The 17,874-nt window shown below is 43.7% G+C and overlaps 1 protein-coding gene across 1 annotated transcript; it reads right to left on the bottom strand.

The window, feature by feature from the left end:
- Window positions 1-218: 218 nt before the first annotated feature.
- Window positions 219-1,250, bottom strand: MAGEF1 (MAGE family member F1). The gene has a single exon (XM_068983385.1). It carries the CDS (start codon window positions 1,140-1,142, stop codon window positions 219-221), a length of 924 nt encoding a protein of 307 aa, XP_068839486.1. The 5' UTR covers window positions 1,143-1,250.
- Between the last annotated feature and the right edge of the window lie 16,624 nt (window positions 1,251-17,874).

The raw sequence follows: 17,874 nt of genomic DNA, 5'->3' as shown, positions 1-17,874 counted from the left end.
CTACAACAAAATCCTACAGGAAAAAGTAGACGAATTTCATTTATAAACATCAATTTAACAGTATATTAAACGTAGCAAAACCGAGCAAGATACAAAAACTAAATCCTAGTTACACGAACACAAATGCTACAGAAATAAAGACCCTCTCCCCCACCGAGTCTACTTATGACCCACACGGTAGCTTTTGTATCGCCCCACCCCCCACCCCTAGCTGGCCCTCACCAGAGATGAGTGCTGGCCCTAGCCCTCACACTGGCCCCAGCTCTGGCCCTATCAGCCTCATCTGCCAGGGCCTCACGGTACTGCACTGGCCAGTGTTGGGGTTCTTTCTTATGGAGCTTGGCCACGAACCCCAGGACTTTCATCTTGCTGGTTTCCAAGTTGCTTCGGGGACCCCAAGAGAATTCACATTCCGGTGGGTTGGTGTGAGGCACACGCCTGTAATTGAGGTATCTCAGCTGCACGAAATCTTCCATAATAAGCCTCTTCGGGTACCCAAAGAGGAAGTGATACTTTGAGGGACGCACCCCCAACCGACGCAGCATCGCCCAGACCTGTGCCTCTCTGGCGCTATTACCTTTCATGTAGATAAGGCCCAAGATCATCATTAAGAGACCCAACCTGGGGCCATCTCCTCCCAGAGCCTCCTCCTCATGCTCAATAGGTTTTAGCTTGTTGATCAGGATGTAAGTGTGGTGCTTGCGGTCAAGCTGTTTCAGCTCGAAACCGAAGACGTACCGCAGATGCTCTGCGGCCCTTGCGATGATCTCAGGGAACAGATCCTTTAAGTCTCCGATAACGTATTTCACCATCTCGGAGCGAGTGATGGGACTCTTCTTCCTGTCCTTCAACAGCAGAAATTGCACCAACTCGGCTACCGTCCGATCCAGACGGCGGCAGGCTCTACGCCGGGCCAAGGTTTTGCCTGCCAAAGCCCTCGCGCCTTTCGGGGTGAAAGAGGGTTCCGAAGCCCCCTCCTCCCTTACAGCGCCAAGGTCCTCCTCGGGGCTCTGCTGCAGGAGGGGGCTCGGGGCCATCTCCTGCGAGGCGGTCAGAGGCTGGGTCTCACCGTCATGGCTGCCATCCATCTCCCTCTCCGCCTGAGGGATGGGGAGAGCCCCGCTCTCGGGTTTCTGCAACATGTTTTCGGGTAGGCAGGTGCAGAGTGCGCACGCGGGCCGCGGGGTGTGCGAGCCGCTGCACAAACCCCGGTGGAGGGGTTGGACAGCGGCTGGGGCGGCTGCAGGAGGACCAGGAGAGATGACACGGGGTTTTGCGGCTGCTGGGCTGCACCGCAGAAGGCTCGGGACGGTTGCCGAGACGCGGCCACCGCGCAGCCTCAGTGCGCACTCGCTTGCCGACTTGCCAGACTTCTTCCGGCCAACCCAGCCAAGATGGCGGCCCCGAGGCCGCGCGAAACCCGTCCTCTTCCGGCTCCCGCTGGGGTAGGAGTGCTCACAGGCTTCTCAGGATGTCCAGGCTGTGGAGGAGTCAGGGCTGATTTTTAGTCTGACAGGCTGGAGGCGGGAGCAACCAGGCTATCCTAAGGTTTCAGTGTAGAAGGATGAAGTAGGGATGGAGTTCTAGCCACGTCCCTTCAGCAGGTGCTTATTTCTAAGTGAGCGTGTCTAAGATTTTGAGTGATTCACTGTGTCACAAGTGCGGTCTGCATGGAGGTAAAGCCTGGGAGATAAAAGGCTGTGCGGGACAGTTCGTGACAGACTTTGAACACGATGCTCGGGAGATTGAAATCTGTTTAAACAAGGGAGTGTCCGGACCGGATCTGTATCAACTAGTCTCTCTGGTGGCCCTGTGGAGTATGGATTGGAGAAGGGCTGACCAAAAGCTGGGAATCTAGCTTGGAGTATTGGCATTATTATAGTGCAGAATAGGAGCTGAGATGTGCCCTGTCTTGTTCATTGGCATATCCCCAGTGCCCAGAACAGTGCCCGGCACATAGAGGCACTCCATAAGTATTGCAAAATGGATGACGAGAGGGTAAGGATAGCAGATTCTACAGGAGTCAAAGAAGATGATAAAAGAGATATCAAGGTGCACCTGGCAGAAATAGTAACTAACTGGAGGAAAGGGGAGGGGTTTTGTTTCTAACCTGATCAAACTTAATTACTCCCATTATTTATTTCGTTTTGCCTGCTCTGCTCTGACCTTTACCAGTCTGTCTCCCAACCCCCTTTCTCTCCAGCTCCTCCTCCCTCTCTTCCTCTACCTCTTCCTCCTCTCTCCTCCACTTTCCTCCCCTCCTGTCTCTCCCTCTTCTCTCATTTCCTCCCCTTTCCTCCTCTCGCTCCACTTCTCTCTCTCCTTTCAAGCCTTTCTTAGTTATTTACTGCCATTTCAGAATCACCATCAGTTCAGTTCAGTCGCTCAGTCGTGTCCGACTTTGCGACCCCATGAATCGCAGCACGCCAGGCCTCCCTGTCCATCACCATCTCCTGGAGTTCACTCAAACTCACGTCCATCGAGTCGGTGATGCCATCCAGCCATCTCATCCTCTGTCGTCCCCTTTTCCTCCTGCCCCCAATCCCTCCCAGCATCAGTCTTTTCCAATGAGTCAACTCTTCGCATGAGGTGGCCAAAATACTGGAGATTCAGCTTTAGCATCATTCCTTCCAAAGAACACCCAGGGCTGATCTCCTTCAGAATGAACTGGTTGGATCTCCTTGCAACCCAAGGAACTCTCAAGAGTCTTCTCCAACACCACAGTTCAAAAGCATCAATTCTTCGGTGCTCAGCTTTCTTCACAGTCCAACTCTCGCATCCATACATGACCACTGGAAAAACCATAGCCTTGACTAAATGGACCTTTGTTGGCAAAGTAATGTCTCTGCTTTTGAATATGCTATCTAGGTTGGTCACAACTTTCCTTCCCAAGAGTAAGCGTCTTTTAATTTCATGACTCCAGTCACCATCTGCAGTGATTTTGGAGCCCAAAAAGATAAAGTCTGACACTGTCACCATAGCAACTTGTATTTAACATAGGCCTTATTGTGCTCTAGGCTCTGTTCTAACCCTTATTCAAATATTAATTTGTTTAATCCTCATTAAGGTAAGTACTTTTATCACTGTCCCCATTTTATGGATATGTCTTTTCTATGAGATTTGCTGTTTACTAGCTATGTAATCTTGGGCACATTACCTAAACTTCCTGCCCCTCAGTTGCCTTGTGAGTAAAATGGGCATAATAGTAGAGACAACATTGTGGAGATCATGTGAAGAAATGCATAGAAACCATTTAACGCAGTGCTTGGCACATAGTGTTCAATAAGTGGGTTTTTGTTGTTGTTTAGTTGTGTCTGACTCTTTTGCGACCCCATAGATTGTAGCCCACCAGGTTTCTCTGTCCATGGAATTTCCCAGGCAAGAAAACTGGAGTGGGTTGCCATTTCCTTCTCCAGGGGATCTTCCTGACCCAGGGATCAAATCCATGTCTCCTGCCTTGGCAGGTAGATACTTTACTACTGAGCCAACAGGGAAGCCCTCAATGAGTGTTAGCTATTGTTTATTGCATATTTTTTAATGTACTAATTTTTTACATGTATTAACTCATCTACTTCTTCTAATAGCCATGCTAGATAAGTGCTATTATTATTCACATTTTATAAGTGAATAACACACAAAGAGGTTAAGTAACTTCCCCAACATCGCATGACTGAGCCAATATTTCAATCATATAGTATGACTCCAGAGACCATGCTCTTAACCACTATATTCAGTTCAGTTCAGTTCATTCAGTCGTGTCCGACTCTTTGCGACCCCATGAACTGCAGCACACCAGGCCTCCTTGTCCATCACCAACTCCCGGAGTCCACCCAAACCCATGTCCATTGTGTCGGTGATGCCATCCAGCCATCTCATCCTCTGTCGTCCCCTTCTCCTCCTGCCCTCAATCTTCCCCAGCATCAGGGTCTTTTCAAATGAGTCAGCTCTCCGCATCAGGTGGCCAAAGTATTGGAGTTTCAGCTTCAACATCAGTCCCTCCAATGAACACCCAGGACTGATCTCCTTTAGGATGGACTGGTTGGATATCCTTGCAGTCCAAGGGACTCTTAAGAGTCTTCTCCAACACCACAGTTCAAAAGCATCAATTCTTCGGTGCTCAGTTTTCTTTATAGTCCAACTCTCACATCCATACATGACTACTGGAAAAACCATAGCCTTGACTAGACGGACCTTTGTTGGCAAAGTAATGTCTCTGCTTTTGAATATGCTATCTAGGTTGGTCATAACTTTCCTTGCAATGAGCAAGTGTCTTTTAATTTCATGATTGCAATCACCATCTGCAGTGATTTTGGAGCCCCCCAAAATAAAGTCAGCCACTGTTTCCACTGTTTCTTCATCTGTTTGCCATGAAGTCATGGGACTGGATGCCATGATCTTCGTTTTTTGAATGTTGAGCTTTCAGCCAACTTTTTCACTCTCCTCTTTCACTTTGATTGAGAGGCTCTTTAGTTCTTCTTCACTTTCTGCCATAAGGGTGGTGTCATCTGCATATCTGAGGTTATTTACATTTCTCCCTGCAATCTTGATTCCAGTTTGCGCTTCCTCCAGCCCAGCATTTCTCATGATGTACTCTGCATATAAGTTAAATAAGCAGGGTGACAATATACAGCCTTGATGTACTCCTTTTCCTATTTGGAACCAGTCTGTTGTTCCATGTCCAGTTCTAGCTGTTGCTTCCTGACCTGTATACAGGTTTCTCAAGAGGCAGGTCAGGTGGTCTGGTATTCCCATCTCTTTCAGAATTTTCCACAGTTTATTGTGATCCACACCGTCAAAGGCTTTGGCATAGTCAATAAAGCAGAAATAGATGTTTCTCTGGAACTCTCTTGCTTTTTCAATGATCCAGCAGATGTTGGCAATTTGATCTCTGGTTCCTTTGCCTTTTCTAAAACCAGCTTGAACATCTGGAAGTTCACGGTTCATGTATTGCTAAAGCCTGGCTTGGAGAATTTTGAGCATTAGTTTGCTAGTGTGTGAGTTGAGTGCAATTGGGCAGTAGTTTGAGCATTCTTTGGCATTGCCTTTCTTTGGGATTGGAATGAAAACTGACCTTTTCCAGTCCTATGGCCACTGCTGAGTTTTCCAAATTTGCTGGCATATTGAGTACAGCACTTTCACAGCATCATCTTTTAGGGTTTGAAATAGCTCAACTGGAATTCCATCACCTCTACTATCTTTGTTCGTAGATGTTAATTATTATTATTGACCATACTCTGCTTTGTATTATAGTTATTTTTGTGCTTGTCTTATTCCCCTCCAAAATGAAATATCCTGAAAGCTAGGTCTGTGTCCTTAACTCTTATGAAGAGCTCCTCAGCATCAGAAGTCAGTATGTACTTGTCATTGAATAAATGATGAAAGGCTTTCCTTTTTTTTTTTTCCAGAGGAAATAGCATTTCTTTTAAGTAAATATCTGACAGAGTTTTCTAGATGTAATCATGAACTCTTTATTTTTAAAAGAGTCTGGAAATATAAAGTATAAAACCCATTTATACTTTAAGACTTAGAAAAGCTGAAAGTATGTGAATGAAGCAGGAGAATGTTTATTATAGTCTAACTTGAGGCTATTATTAGTTTCTATTATGCCAGACATTTTATGTACAATATAATTTAGTCCTCACAAATCCCTATTAGGAAGGTATTATTATCCTCATTTTGCAAATGGGAAAACAGTCACTGAGAGGTTAAATCACCTGTCCCCAGCCACCCATCTGCTAAGTGCTAGACTAGAAATGAGAACCTTAATCTGTCTATTCTGAAGTCTCTACTCATGACCACAATGCTGGACTGCCTGGTTGTCAGTTTCTCCTGAGGGTAGAATCACTCCTACCTGAAATGGCATCCTTGCGGACAAAATATTCTACTTACGTATCTCTCTCACTTCAAGCTTTGCCAAGGAGTGTTAGAGGAGGCAGCTGCATGCAAAGGAGCATGCAGGAGACACACTGAATGGAAAGAATTTTGAGGGCAAGTTAGTAGTGATATGACTGAGTTTTGAAAACTGAATCAATAATGTAATGCTACTTATTAAAAAAAATAAACTACTGAAACAACATGGATGAGTTTGGTTGACACTGAGTAAGAAGAAGACACAAAAGATAACACAGTATGATTCCAGTTAATCTGATGTTCAAGATGGGTTCAGCTGATCCTTGGTGACAGAAATGAGAACGGTGGAGGCCTGGAGTAGGGTTGACTGGAATGGGATAGGCATGAACTTTCTGCAGGTGATGGAAATATTCTGAATCTTGGTTTGGGTGTAGATAATACATTTGTCAAAACTTATTAAACTCTGCTGTTAATATCTATGTATCTCTTGGTATATAAATTATACCTTAAAATTATAAAAATAAAGTTTTAAAATTGAGGAATAGATAGCATTAGTTTCAGGTGTACAACACAATGATTCGATGTTCATATATACTGTGAAATGATAACCACAGTAAGTCTAGGGACCATACATGGTTACAAAATTTTTTTTCTTGTGATGAGAACGTTTAAGATCTATTCTCTTAACAAGTTTCAAATATGCAGTACAGTATTATTAACTATAGTCACCATGTAAAAACACTTTTTAAATGAACAGACCATTTAGGTATAGGAGGTGATGAGGGATATGAAAGTTGAATGACTTTGCTTTGCCACTTAACAACCCCTGGATGCTACAATGCTTTTTAATGAAAGGGGCCTAGACAATCAGTTGTCAGTTTTGATTATGCTGACCTTATACTGGACTAGCAGGCTATTTTTTCCTCAAATACTTATTTATTTATTTTGTGTGTGTGGTGGGTCTTCATTGCTGCATGCAGGCTTTCTTTCATTGCAGTGAGGGGGGCTACCCTTTGTTGTCTTGTGTGGCCTTCTCATTGCTGTGGTTTCTCTTGGTGAGCATGGGTTTCAGCAGTTGCAATGCAGGGCTCAGTAGTTGTGATGCACGGGCTTAGTTGCTCCACAGCATGTGGGATCGTCCCATACCAGGGATGGAACCAGTGTCTCCTACAAGGCAGATTCTTAACCACTAAACCCCCAGGGAAGCCAAGGCCAGGCAGACTTTTAAAACAGTCCCTCCTACTTAAGCTGTTTAAAGGGAGGAAATGTATATTTCTCCTTCTTTGATGGGGTTGGGGGTGGAGGGCAGCAAAACAAAACTTTGATAACTGTTGGATTGAAAGCTTCCTGAAGGGTGATTCTTTGTAGCCTAAACTACAGTGTTTGAAAGCCTACAGTGCTTAGCACAGTTTAGTATGTGGAAAGCGGTAAGGGAGTCATATTGGAAAAGCAGACTGGCAGGATGAATTATCCTGGAAGTATCTGGCACTCTGTAGGTGTAGAAAAGGTGTGTTCTAGAACAAAGCACTGAACCGGATCAGAAAACCTGACTTCTGGTGTCCCAGCCCATTCATTTATTCTTGCACAGCATACTTAACTTCTCTGGACCACTGTTTCCTCATTTTTAGACCTGACAACCTTAGCCTTTGCCAGTTCCCACAGTTATTTTGAGGTTCAGGTAAGGTTATAAATGTAAACATACTTCTAAAATGCTCTACCATTAAGAAATAGAAAGTTACAGTTTTTTTTTTTTTGTTTTTTTTTTTTTTAAGAGATGTGATAGAAAACTCAGTAATAAGTATGACTGGCCTCTCATGCAGACATTTTGGAATGAGCTTACGCATTCCTGGTTGAAAAAAACTGTCTGGCCAAAAAAGATTAAATAAAGAAATGTCAAGTCCTGACACTCCATCTAAGGCTAGTGACTGCTTTGGTGGAAAGCCAGAGTTATCTTGTTGGATTCCTTCTAAATTTGTCAGTAGAGTCCTCCAAGCTCTGAGTGCCTTCTTCACAGATTCTGAGCAGTGTCTCACCCCCAATCTGAGTGAGCCCGAAACTGCATAGGTGCTTATGTCTTCTCTTTTTCTCCTGACAGTTTGGACAGCCGTGCAGCTGATCCGGCTCAAAGAAGGGATCAGAGGAAGAAGAGCTTTGTCCCACATCCCCGGGCCAGGGACAGAATGAAGCCCAGTTCTGTCACAGCAGAGTGGGCAGAGTGTGAAGCTCTGGGTCCTGTCTGTGTGGCTGGTATTGAAGCAGGATGGCCAGGCAGATGATTCGATCTGACTTGGGTTAATGAAAATTGTTTGTTACTGTTTGAAGAGCAATTGTGTAAGCAACAGTACTCCTGTGTTTGGCTGCCTGTGACCCACAAGTGTCTGTAACATAACACCCAACCCAGAGGAGGAACAGACCCTGGCCGGTGGAGGGGAGGAGAGAGATGGAGGGGCAAAGGGCCCCCCTCTCCCTCCCTCCCTCCTCCACTGTCCCACCCGCTCTCTAAACCTCGAAGGAGAGTTGGCGAGAAGGCATTTGCCACCTGGACACAATGAGGCCCAGTGCGAGGGGCAGGCGCGAGGCTGGCGGGGAGCCAGGGCCCTGTTCTGAATGGCTGTCGCCAAGGGGCTGCCAACAGCCCATCTCTATCTCCCAGGGCCAGGGCGGGGGCCCATCCACCCCCAACTCCAAGGCCCAGCTCACGCCATTTGCTGGCCGTGACCAGAATGCGCGGGACACAGGGCCTTTGAGCAGCTGAACAGAGCCGTTTCCCCTCCGCTGGCCGCCAGTGCACTTGGATTAGTGTGGGCTCTCCGAGTCCCTTTGTTGGCTGCTTGTTATTCCGCACGCACTGAGCACTGTGCATTCATCTTTATTAGTTCTAATTGCTTCCCTATTCTAATGGGATCTTGATATTCCCATACAATTGAAAGGAAATGTATTCATTAAAATAATTCTTCTCCTAACTGCCGCTTCAAGCTGCTCCTCTAAGTGACATTGTCTCTCCAGCCACAGCCTGCTGAGGCCTCTTATTAAGACTCCAGTCAAAAGCCAACTTGGGGCAGCAAACTTTCCTTGCAGGAGTTTCCAGACACTGAAGAGAGGGAGCTTTTTAATCGGCTCACACACTGAAGCTGGAGGCCAGCTGGTAGAACTGGGGGTGCCTGCTGCTTGGGGCGGGGCGGGGGAGAAGGGTGGCCTCCAGCACTGCCTGCCTCCCATAACAATGCCCCCTTTCTGCACACTGACCCGGCTCATTTAGACAAGACTCTCCCCCACTGTCATCTGGGTGGAACTTTCTGTTTATGCCACAAGCAGTTACTAGGTGTGTTCTTAGAGCAAGGCGCTGAGTAAGGTGCTGTGGGAAGTATGGAGCCGGAGCTGCAGTCTTGAGGTGTTTATGGTCTCTGTGGGTGGCTGCCCGCTCAGAGCCCCTCAAGTGCGGCAGGAGAGGGGAGGCTGGGAACAGTTCTCAGTGTTCAGAAAGCTTCATGGGACAGAGAACTTAGAAAAGCAGGTACTCTTCCATAAATGTGTTTGATTTAATAACCAAAATCTTTCAAGACATGGGGTCATGGGGGTAATACAAGAAACTTCTTCGGGACATTGGGAACCACCGATCTATTGGGGGAAAATAAGCCATTATGAAAAATCATGCATGTGTTAACACCTGCTCTTTCTGTGAGTGGTGTAAAGACTGCTCTAGGAGTTTTGGAGGAGTGTAGGGGAGTGCAGCTGGGCACGACACTGTTGCTTGAATTTTCGTTACTCCCTAGAACAGTCCTGTGAAAGAAGCACAGTTGTTCCCTATTTCACAAATGAGATGTCAGAAGTTAGATAATTTGTCCAGTGTCAAGAGTTGGGACTCACAACTTAAACACCAGCTTTCTGATCCCAAAGCACAGGCTGCTTTCGCATCTGTCAGGACCATCATAGGAGATGTAATGTGGAAAGTGGCATTTAATCTCCCTGAAGGCTTTTAGGGATGGTGGGTTGTCAGCAGGTAGAGAGTGGCATCCCCAGGAAGGAAGAGCCTGAGCAAAAACGCAGGGACTGGCAAGAACCTGGCAAATCAGGACGTGGCAGGAGTCCCGGGGGCCCAGTGATTGAACAGTGTGCAATTGGACAGTGTGCAGGAGGAAGGCAGGAGGGTTTGTGGGGGCCAGATTTTATAGAGCCTCGCCTGTCAGGAGTTTGGATTTTATGCTATAGGTACTTCTCCAAGGAGGATATTTGAGCCTTTGGATAAACACAATATTTCTTTCAGGAGCATCAGTTTTCCTCGAGGTGAGTAATTTTAAACATCTTCATATTAAGAGAAGTTCAGATATATCATAGAATAGCATGCAAAATTCTCATGAATTTTAAAGAGAAAACAGAAGACTTCAAAGAGAGCTTGGGTGTGCTGGCAGGAGCTTCAGGCTGTGAGGTCCCCTGGGGGAACCAAAGGCATTTCTTTTGTCTGCTGTTGGTGTACTTTAGCAGAAAAGTTTGAGAAGTGCTGATTTCAGATAAAATGTTTTGATCCTAGGAATAAAATAATTAGGTATATTTCAATTAGAGTGGCAGGGGCTTGGAAGTCAGGTTGGACAAGGTAGGGACAGAGGAGGAGACCAGGTAAAAGATGGTTGTAGTAAACTCTCAGGAAACGGGAAGGGCCCAGGCGGCTACCTGGGCCTCAGGCCCCTCCTCTTTTCCCCCAAGCCTCTTTGGAGGGCATCTGCCTGAGAGATGCCACACCTGAAAGCCACGCCTTCCTTCCGCTGAAAATCTTCCTGCCCGGCCATGTCACTCACAACACTGCCCACCTGCCATCTTCCAGCCCAGTAGGTTTATTAGCTCAGCTGCCGAAAGGTGCCAGAAGGCAAGTGGTTGGACCAGTGATTCCCTGGGGTGGGAGTAAGGAGAGGTGGGTCTTACGGTGTTGCAGTCTCTTGCTGTCCTATACTGGTGGGCAGTGCTGTTGGTCCCAGCGTGGTGGCTGACACCCTGTAGTCAGGAAAGACTCAAAGGGAGGAAGGGCAGAATGAGAACCTCAGCCTCGGACCAAGGCTTATCATCAGCAGATGAAGGTAGCCCACGTTACTTAGCCAGTCTCTCCTTTCAGGTAGATGACTTTTTAAGGTAGTTTAGCATTTAACTCTTGAAGCATTATTTTTTTTAAAAGCATTAAAAAGTCCTTAGTGCTTTATTTTTTCTTCTCATTTTAGAAGGCATTGTTTATTATGGAACAGTGTGACAATCTTGACCATTTACAAGAAAACAAACAAAACACCTATAATTCCACATGCAGGGATAACTACAATTAACAAATACCCTGGCATGTGTCTTCTGCCAGTTTTTCTAAACATGTATTTTTTTCCCTATTAAACAGTTATATTGTATATGCTGCTTTATATACACACTATATATACTTTTTGTCCTACTGTTAATCTCTCACAGTAATAAACATTTTTCTATAATGTAATTATTTCTAATTGAAACTATTCACAGATCCCGTACCACCTTTAATACCTGTTGTTACATTTTAGGCTGTTTGCAGAATTTTTAAAATTAAATACAATGTGATGAACTTGTTTATGGCTAAAGCTTTCCTGTTTCCCAAGATTATGGAAATCATTGTATAAGAATACAACCTTATAGATACATGATTTTTGAAAGGCAAAATTGAGATTATTCTGTATGTATTTCTAATTTATGCACTAAGTCCATTTGGAAAATCTTTTCATGTCAACACAAGTGAATCTGCACAATTATGTATTAAGTTAGTTTTCTTTTAAAATAGACAATACTTTCACAAAGTTCAAAAATCACAATGGTGTTAAAAAATATAATTGAGAATTTTTGCTTGCGCTCATGTCCCTCTTCACCTGGTTTCTTGATTTCCCTTCTGTAGATCTCACTTTTAATAGTTACAGTGCCCCTTTTTGAAAATACAAGCAAATGCAATTATATATACCTTGCCCTTTCTTACAAAGAAGTTAGCACACTATGTAGTTATTAGGTACTGTGCTTTAAAATAGAAACTTAATAGTAAGTAGTGGAGACTTTTTCATATCAGTATGTAGTTCCTGGCATTTTATGGGGTAGATAGACAATAATATCTAACCAGTTCCATATAATCAGACATTTGGGTTATTTCCAATCTTTTACTATTACAAGTAATGTTATAATACATACATATATCATTTCTGTATGTGTCCAAATATATTTCGAGGAAAAATTCAGAGTGAGATTGTTGAGTCAATGGGTAAATACATTAGCAACATTAATAGAAAATGCCATATTGCCCTTTATAGGGGTGTATCATTTTCTGTTCCTACCAGCAGTGTATGAGGGTGCCTGTTTCCCTACAACTTCCCCCAATCAAGTGTATTTTGGATATGTTTAAATCTGATAGGTGAAAAGTCATTGCAACTATAATTTGCATTCATTATTAATAATGAAATTGAACATCCTTTTATATTCTTTAAAGCCATCTGTATTTCTTTTTTTCTGAAAAGGGGCATTTCTTTTTTCTATTGGGTTATTGATCTCCTTGATATCCAGAAACAAATTATGTGAGAGTGATTGACCCTTTGTGAAATAGGTTGCAGTTTTTTTCCAGTTAGTCTTTTTTTGTGTGCTTTAGCCATGCAGACTTTTAAAAAAGATTTTTATATAGATGTATTTATTGGTCTTTTATTTTATGACTTCTGAATTATTGAATCAATTAGAAAGGCCTTCATTACTCCAATATTATAAAGGAATTCTTTTATTCTTCTGGTGATTTTATGTTTTTATTTTGTGCCTTTAAACCTTTGAACCAACTGACTCTTATCCTGGTATAGTATGTGAAATGCTACTCAAGTATCTGTCTTTTTCCAGTTAGTCAAACACCATTTATTAAAAATCTTATCTTTCCCTCACTGACTTGGTATTCATCATTTACCAAATTCTCATATATATTTGAATCTGTTTCTGTGCTTTATTCTATTCCACTGGCCTGTATGTCTATACAGCATCATTTTTGGCAGCCACAAAATATTATGTCTTATGTATATAGCATAATTTATTTGACTAATTCATTTTGTTAAACAGCTAGGTTGCTTCCAATTTTCAACATTCCAAAGTGAATAAAATCCTTATACACATTTTATATGTGCATGTGTGTGTAGTAGTTCCATTCTTTCCTTTGGATAAACTTTTATGCATACAATTACTGGGTCAAAAGTTACATGTCTTCTTCGGCTTTTTTCATACATACTGCCCAAATGCCTTCCAGAAAGACTGTACCACTCTACACTCCCTCCAACAGTGTATGAGCGCTGATTTCCCCTCACCCTCACCAGCTCTCTGTATTATCATTCTTTTTAATCACTGCCAATCTGATCAGGAAAAAAAATAGACCTCTCATTGCTGTTTTAATTTGCCTTTCTTTGAATACTAGCGAGGTTGAATATTTTTTCAATTTATGGTAGTTTTTGATGTACAGAAGTTTTTAATTTTTAATGTAGTCAAATCTATCAATCTTTTCCTCTATGGTTTCTGCTTTTGTTGACATGTTTAGAAAGCCCTTCCCCATTGTAAGATTATAAAATATCCACTTATATTTTCTTCTAGTACCTTTATGGTTTCATTTCCATCTTTATCCATCTGGTATTCATTTTGATGAATGGTGTGAGCTGGGAAAGAACTTGTATTATTTATTTATTTCCCAAATGGATACCCTGTTCTTTCATCACTGTTAAGCATATATTTGTGAGTGTGTGTGCGTATAACTATTCCTAGAATGAACGTCTTGAATAGCTGGATACTGAAGGTTGGGTCATCAGAAATATCAGTCATACTAAACAGGCAGATACAGCACTTTCAACATATGTGGGCTTTTAAGCACCAACCCACATTTGATCTTCAAATCCCAGCACTGCACTGCAACTCAGGGCTTGTGCAACTTTGAGCGAGGCCATCTGTGATCCTCCTTGAGTCTTGGTTTCTTCATCCACTAAATGGGGTAGTAATACTTACTCAGACTGAAGCCTGCCCTCCTCCCACCTCCTTCCTTCACCTAGTGATCGCCTCAGGCCCTTACTGTAAATAGGATATGGTGGGGAGGGGAGGGGTTGAGTGCTGTGTTTGCTTTTTATAGGCTTTCTATCTTTACACTTGTGCTCAGATGCTCATTTGTTACGTCTTGCTGGTTTTAGTGTCTTTTCATTAGCAGCCTTTCTCTCCCCTTCTACATATGCAGTTTTTAATCATATGCCAGCTAGGAAACCAGACAACTGGATTGTTAGAAGCCTATATAAATTAAGAGTAACTGGAATCTGAGTGAAGGCCTGAGGGCCTTTTCTGTTGTATATAATATAGTGGGTCTCAACCCTGGCTGCACATTAGAATCACCTGGGGAGATTTTAAAGCATATCCATGCCTGGGCCCTACCCCAGACCAATTAAGTCAGAATCTCTGGCAGTGGGGTCCAGCCCTAGGTGTGTGATGAAGCTCCACAGGTGATTCTAATGTGCATGCAGGGCTGGGAACCACTGGTTGAGTGCACTGGCTTCCTGAGATGGGTGTTCACACTCAGTGGTCTCCTTCTCGGGTTTGCTCCCAAAACGTGCTTCAAGTTGTGGGGGTTGCTCTACAGAACAGAAGGCCAGATGGCAGAGATGTCAGGGAGATTCTGGAGGCTGTGGGCTTGCTGGAGATAGCACCTCTAGTTCCCAGGCCTCTGTCACCCTGGAGGTCACATACCTCAGGACATTTGGAAATGGTGACCCTGGGGGCTCTCCTGAGGAGTGTGAGAGGTGATGAGAAGCCAGTCTTGAGAAAATAGCTGTAGTTATTTCTGTTTTGTTTATTGTGTATTCTCGTGTTCTCTTGGCTCCTTTTCTGTCCCCCAAAACACATGTAGGTGATACATGTTAGGCCATGCTTGGTTCCCAGCTTTGGTGAATCCTTTCTGTCCACGGATGGAGCCACTCTCTCGGAAAGGTAGGCTCACTCCCACCAATGATTGGTGGACCCACTTTGTTACCTGGAAAAATAGTTACAGCCAACAGAATGGGTCCCAACATTATAACTCTGCTTCTAGGTCAGCCTTCTTATTCTCGAGTTTTGATAACCTAATTGTGGGCGCATGGTCTTGGGCTCTCTTCTTGGTGTCTCACCTAGTTCATCTGTGACTAGGGCCTCCCTGTTCCACCAGACTCTGGGGGGGGAAGTTACTGCCTTTACTAATGAATAAAAACTCCTCCAAGCTTACCAATGGAGGCAGACAGTGGAGCGAGATGACTGGAGTTTTCCCTTGGGATTTCTCACTCATCACCAACACTAGTCAGTGGCTCCACCCTCCAGCACACACACATACGCTGAGACAACTCAGGCTCCTTCAGAGCAGCCTTTACGGCAGGTTGGGGATACCAAGAAAAATAAACAGAGAAGAATAACATGACTTCATATAATCTCATTTGCAAGATATGACTTGATCATGAGGGCTCAGGGCCCACTTATCCTAGCGTGGGGCTGCCTCTGTGTAGTCAAAACCATCACAGCAGTCCCAGAAAGCCTGTCCAGCTGCCTTCCTGAGAGTTCAGGTGAGTCCACCAAAATAATGAAGCCAAGAAGGAGATGAGTTTCTCTTCTCTCTGGTGTCAGCCTCTAAATTCCAGCTTCCTATCCCATGAGCTGCCTTTTCCTGGGATGACTGAAATGATTTCTCCTTTTTATGGGAAGTAGAACTCAGATTCAAGTAAGGTTTTGATGGTTATTCATTGAGGCTGCATACAGCAAGGAAAGGGATGGGCACACACCAGCTTACCTCAATGACTTGACTGGTTTTGCCAGAGGTACGGTTTATATCCACAAAGATGATGATTTTTCTTTAGATATGTCCAGTTGAAAGACAGCATTGTGAAATCCTCTGGTGGTGATTCACAACAGAGCCATAGATGGGCAAACTGAGGGTTATTTATAGACCACTGATGATGTGCTTTTCAAAGAGGTCCCAGTAGTTGTTCCAGGAGAGAAGTATAAGGATCAATCCATCTGCTGAGGATTCTTCTCTCCCTGGAAGTCTGTGTGATGTAGCTCTGCCTCATATGGTGATTTCCTTCTTCATACTCTTCAGGAGAGACTTCAGTCTCCATGCATGGGGGAGTGGCCTTACCCTAGTTGCTTCAGTTGTGTCTGACTCTTTGCGACTCCATGGACTGTAGCCCGCCAGGCCCTTCTGTCCATGGGATTCTCCAGGCAAAAATACTTGAGTGGGTTGCATTGCCCTCCTCCAGGGATCTCCCCAATCCAGGGATCGAACCCGAATCTCTTATGTCTGCTTGCATTGGCAGATGGGTTCTTTGCCACTAGCACCACCTAGGAAGCCCAAAACAAGAATGTAGAAGGACAGAACAAATCACTGGAGTCTGAGTGTGAAATGCTGATAGATTTTCCTAATGCTTTCTGTCTAGTCTGTGTTCCTGGAGGTTGAATGGCCATCATCCTGCATTCCTTCTGGGTTCGGTAACCCCATAAACAATGGCCCACTGATCCTCAATGGAGACAGTGCTGCCCCCTAGAGGCGTTTTAGAAATAACTGGTGTATTTATATTACCCTGGTTGCTGGGGCACTGCTTAAAGGAGACAGAGAGGGCCAAACTTCTTGCCTTACATGAGGCAGTTTTACCCAATGATTTGTCCTGCACTGCATGTGACATTTGACATTTGAATGTCCCACCCGACAGTCATACAGGTAGAAAATCTTTTTATATTGGTCTGAGCCTAGAACCTAATTCCATTTTGAATATAAACACAAAGCACTTTTTGCATAGTTTTAATATACACTGAATTTTTCATGAGTGCTACTATCATATAAATCAAGAGAATACTGTATTTTATCTTTCCCAGGAGTTGTTCACCATTTCAAAACCACAGTATGAAGAGCAAAATCCTCACTGTATTTAAGTGCCAAAATAACACACCTCTGTTCAGCTGCATTCGTATGTATCTGTATGAATATATAGTATTTGTTTAATCTTGTTTCAGCACATCAAATTTAAAGAAGTACCCATAATGTTGCAGTCAATAATGTTTTACTGCTCTTAAATTCAAACATATTCATTGCAAGTAGGTACAGTTATCTTCTATCTTCTTCTGTAGTTATGCTCAAACATATATAGGTTAAAATGCATATTATTCTATTCTAAATTATTTTCTTTTAGTTCTTTATCTTATGGTTAGGGTTGTATATTGATTCTTTAAAGAATTATGTGTATAGGTAGGTCATATTACCTATAAATTTCATTTCAGAATAGTAAAAGTGGTCTTACAAAATATTTACTAAAAAGGGGAGCATTGAGTCTGATAGAATTGGGATGCACTGCTCTTGGTAACCTCCTGGACGATGTTCTGTTTTACCTAATTTTCACAACAGCTGTATGAGCCAGGTCCTGTGATGATGCCCTTTCGCACAGGAGGAGACGGAGTCACAGGAACATGAGATGCTCTGCCTAAGGTCACATATCTGGAAAGGGGAAGCCAGGATTCTAGAGGCCATTTATGATACCAGGTCACTGTTCTGGCCATCTCTTGTGATTTGTCCAGGTGCCTGGCACCTTCCTACCTGAAGCCCATCCTCTGGCCCCGCTAGGTCTTGTACAGGACCCACCAGAGACTCAGACTGAAAGAAAAAAAATGACTTTTTCCTTTTGGATAACATTTCAATAGAGCAAATCCAAGGGAAGTGCTTTGCACAGAGCAGAGCACCAGTGAACTTTGTTGAATGAATGAGTGAATGATTTAGTAGAGTGGTGCTAGGTCCTTTGGAACAACCCCTGGATTTTTAGGAATTTACTTCAGTAAGTTGGTGTTTTGAACTGTGGTGTTGGAGAAACTCTTGAGAGTCCCTTGGACTGCAAAGAGATCCAACTAGTCCATCCTAAAGGAGATCAGTCCTGGGTGTTCATTGGAGGGACTGATGGTGAAGCTGAAACTCCAGTACTTTGGCTACCTGATGTGAAGAACTGATTGATTTGAAAAGACCCTGATGCTGGG

The sequence above is a fragment of the Capricornis sumatraensis genome, chromosome 1 (assembly GCF_032405125.1).
Source record: "Capricornis sumatraensis isolate serow.1 chromosome 1, serow.2, whole genome shotgun sequence".
Taxonomy (NCBI): Eukaryota; Metazoa; Chordata; class Mammalia; order Artiodactyla; family Bovidae; genus Capricornis; species Capricornis sumatraensis.
Note: the sequence above shows the minus strand (reverse complement) of the source record. Positions and strands in the feature narration are given on the sequence as shown.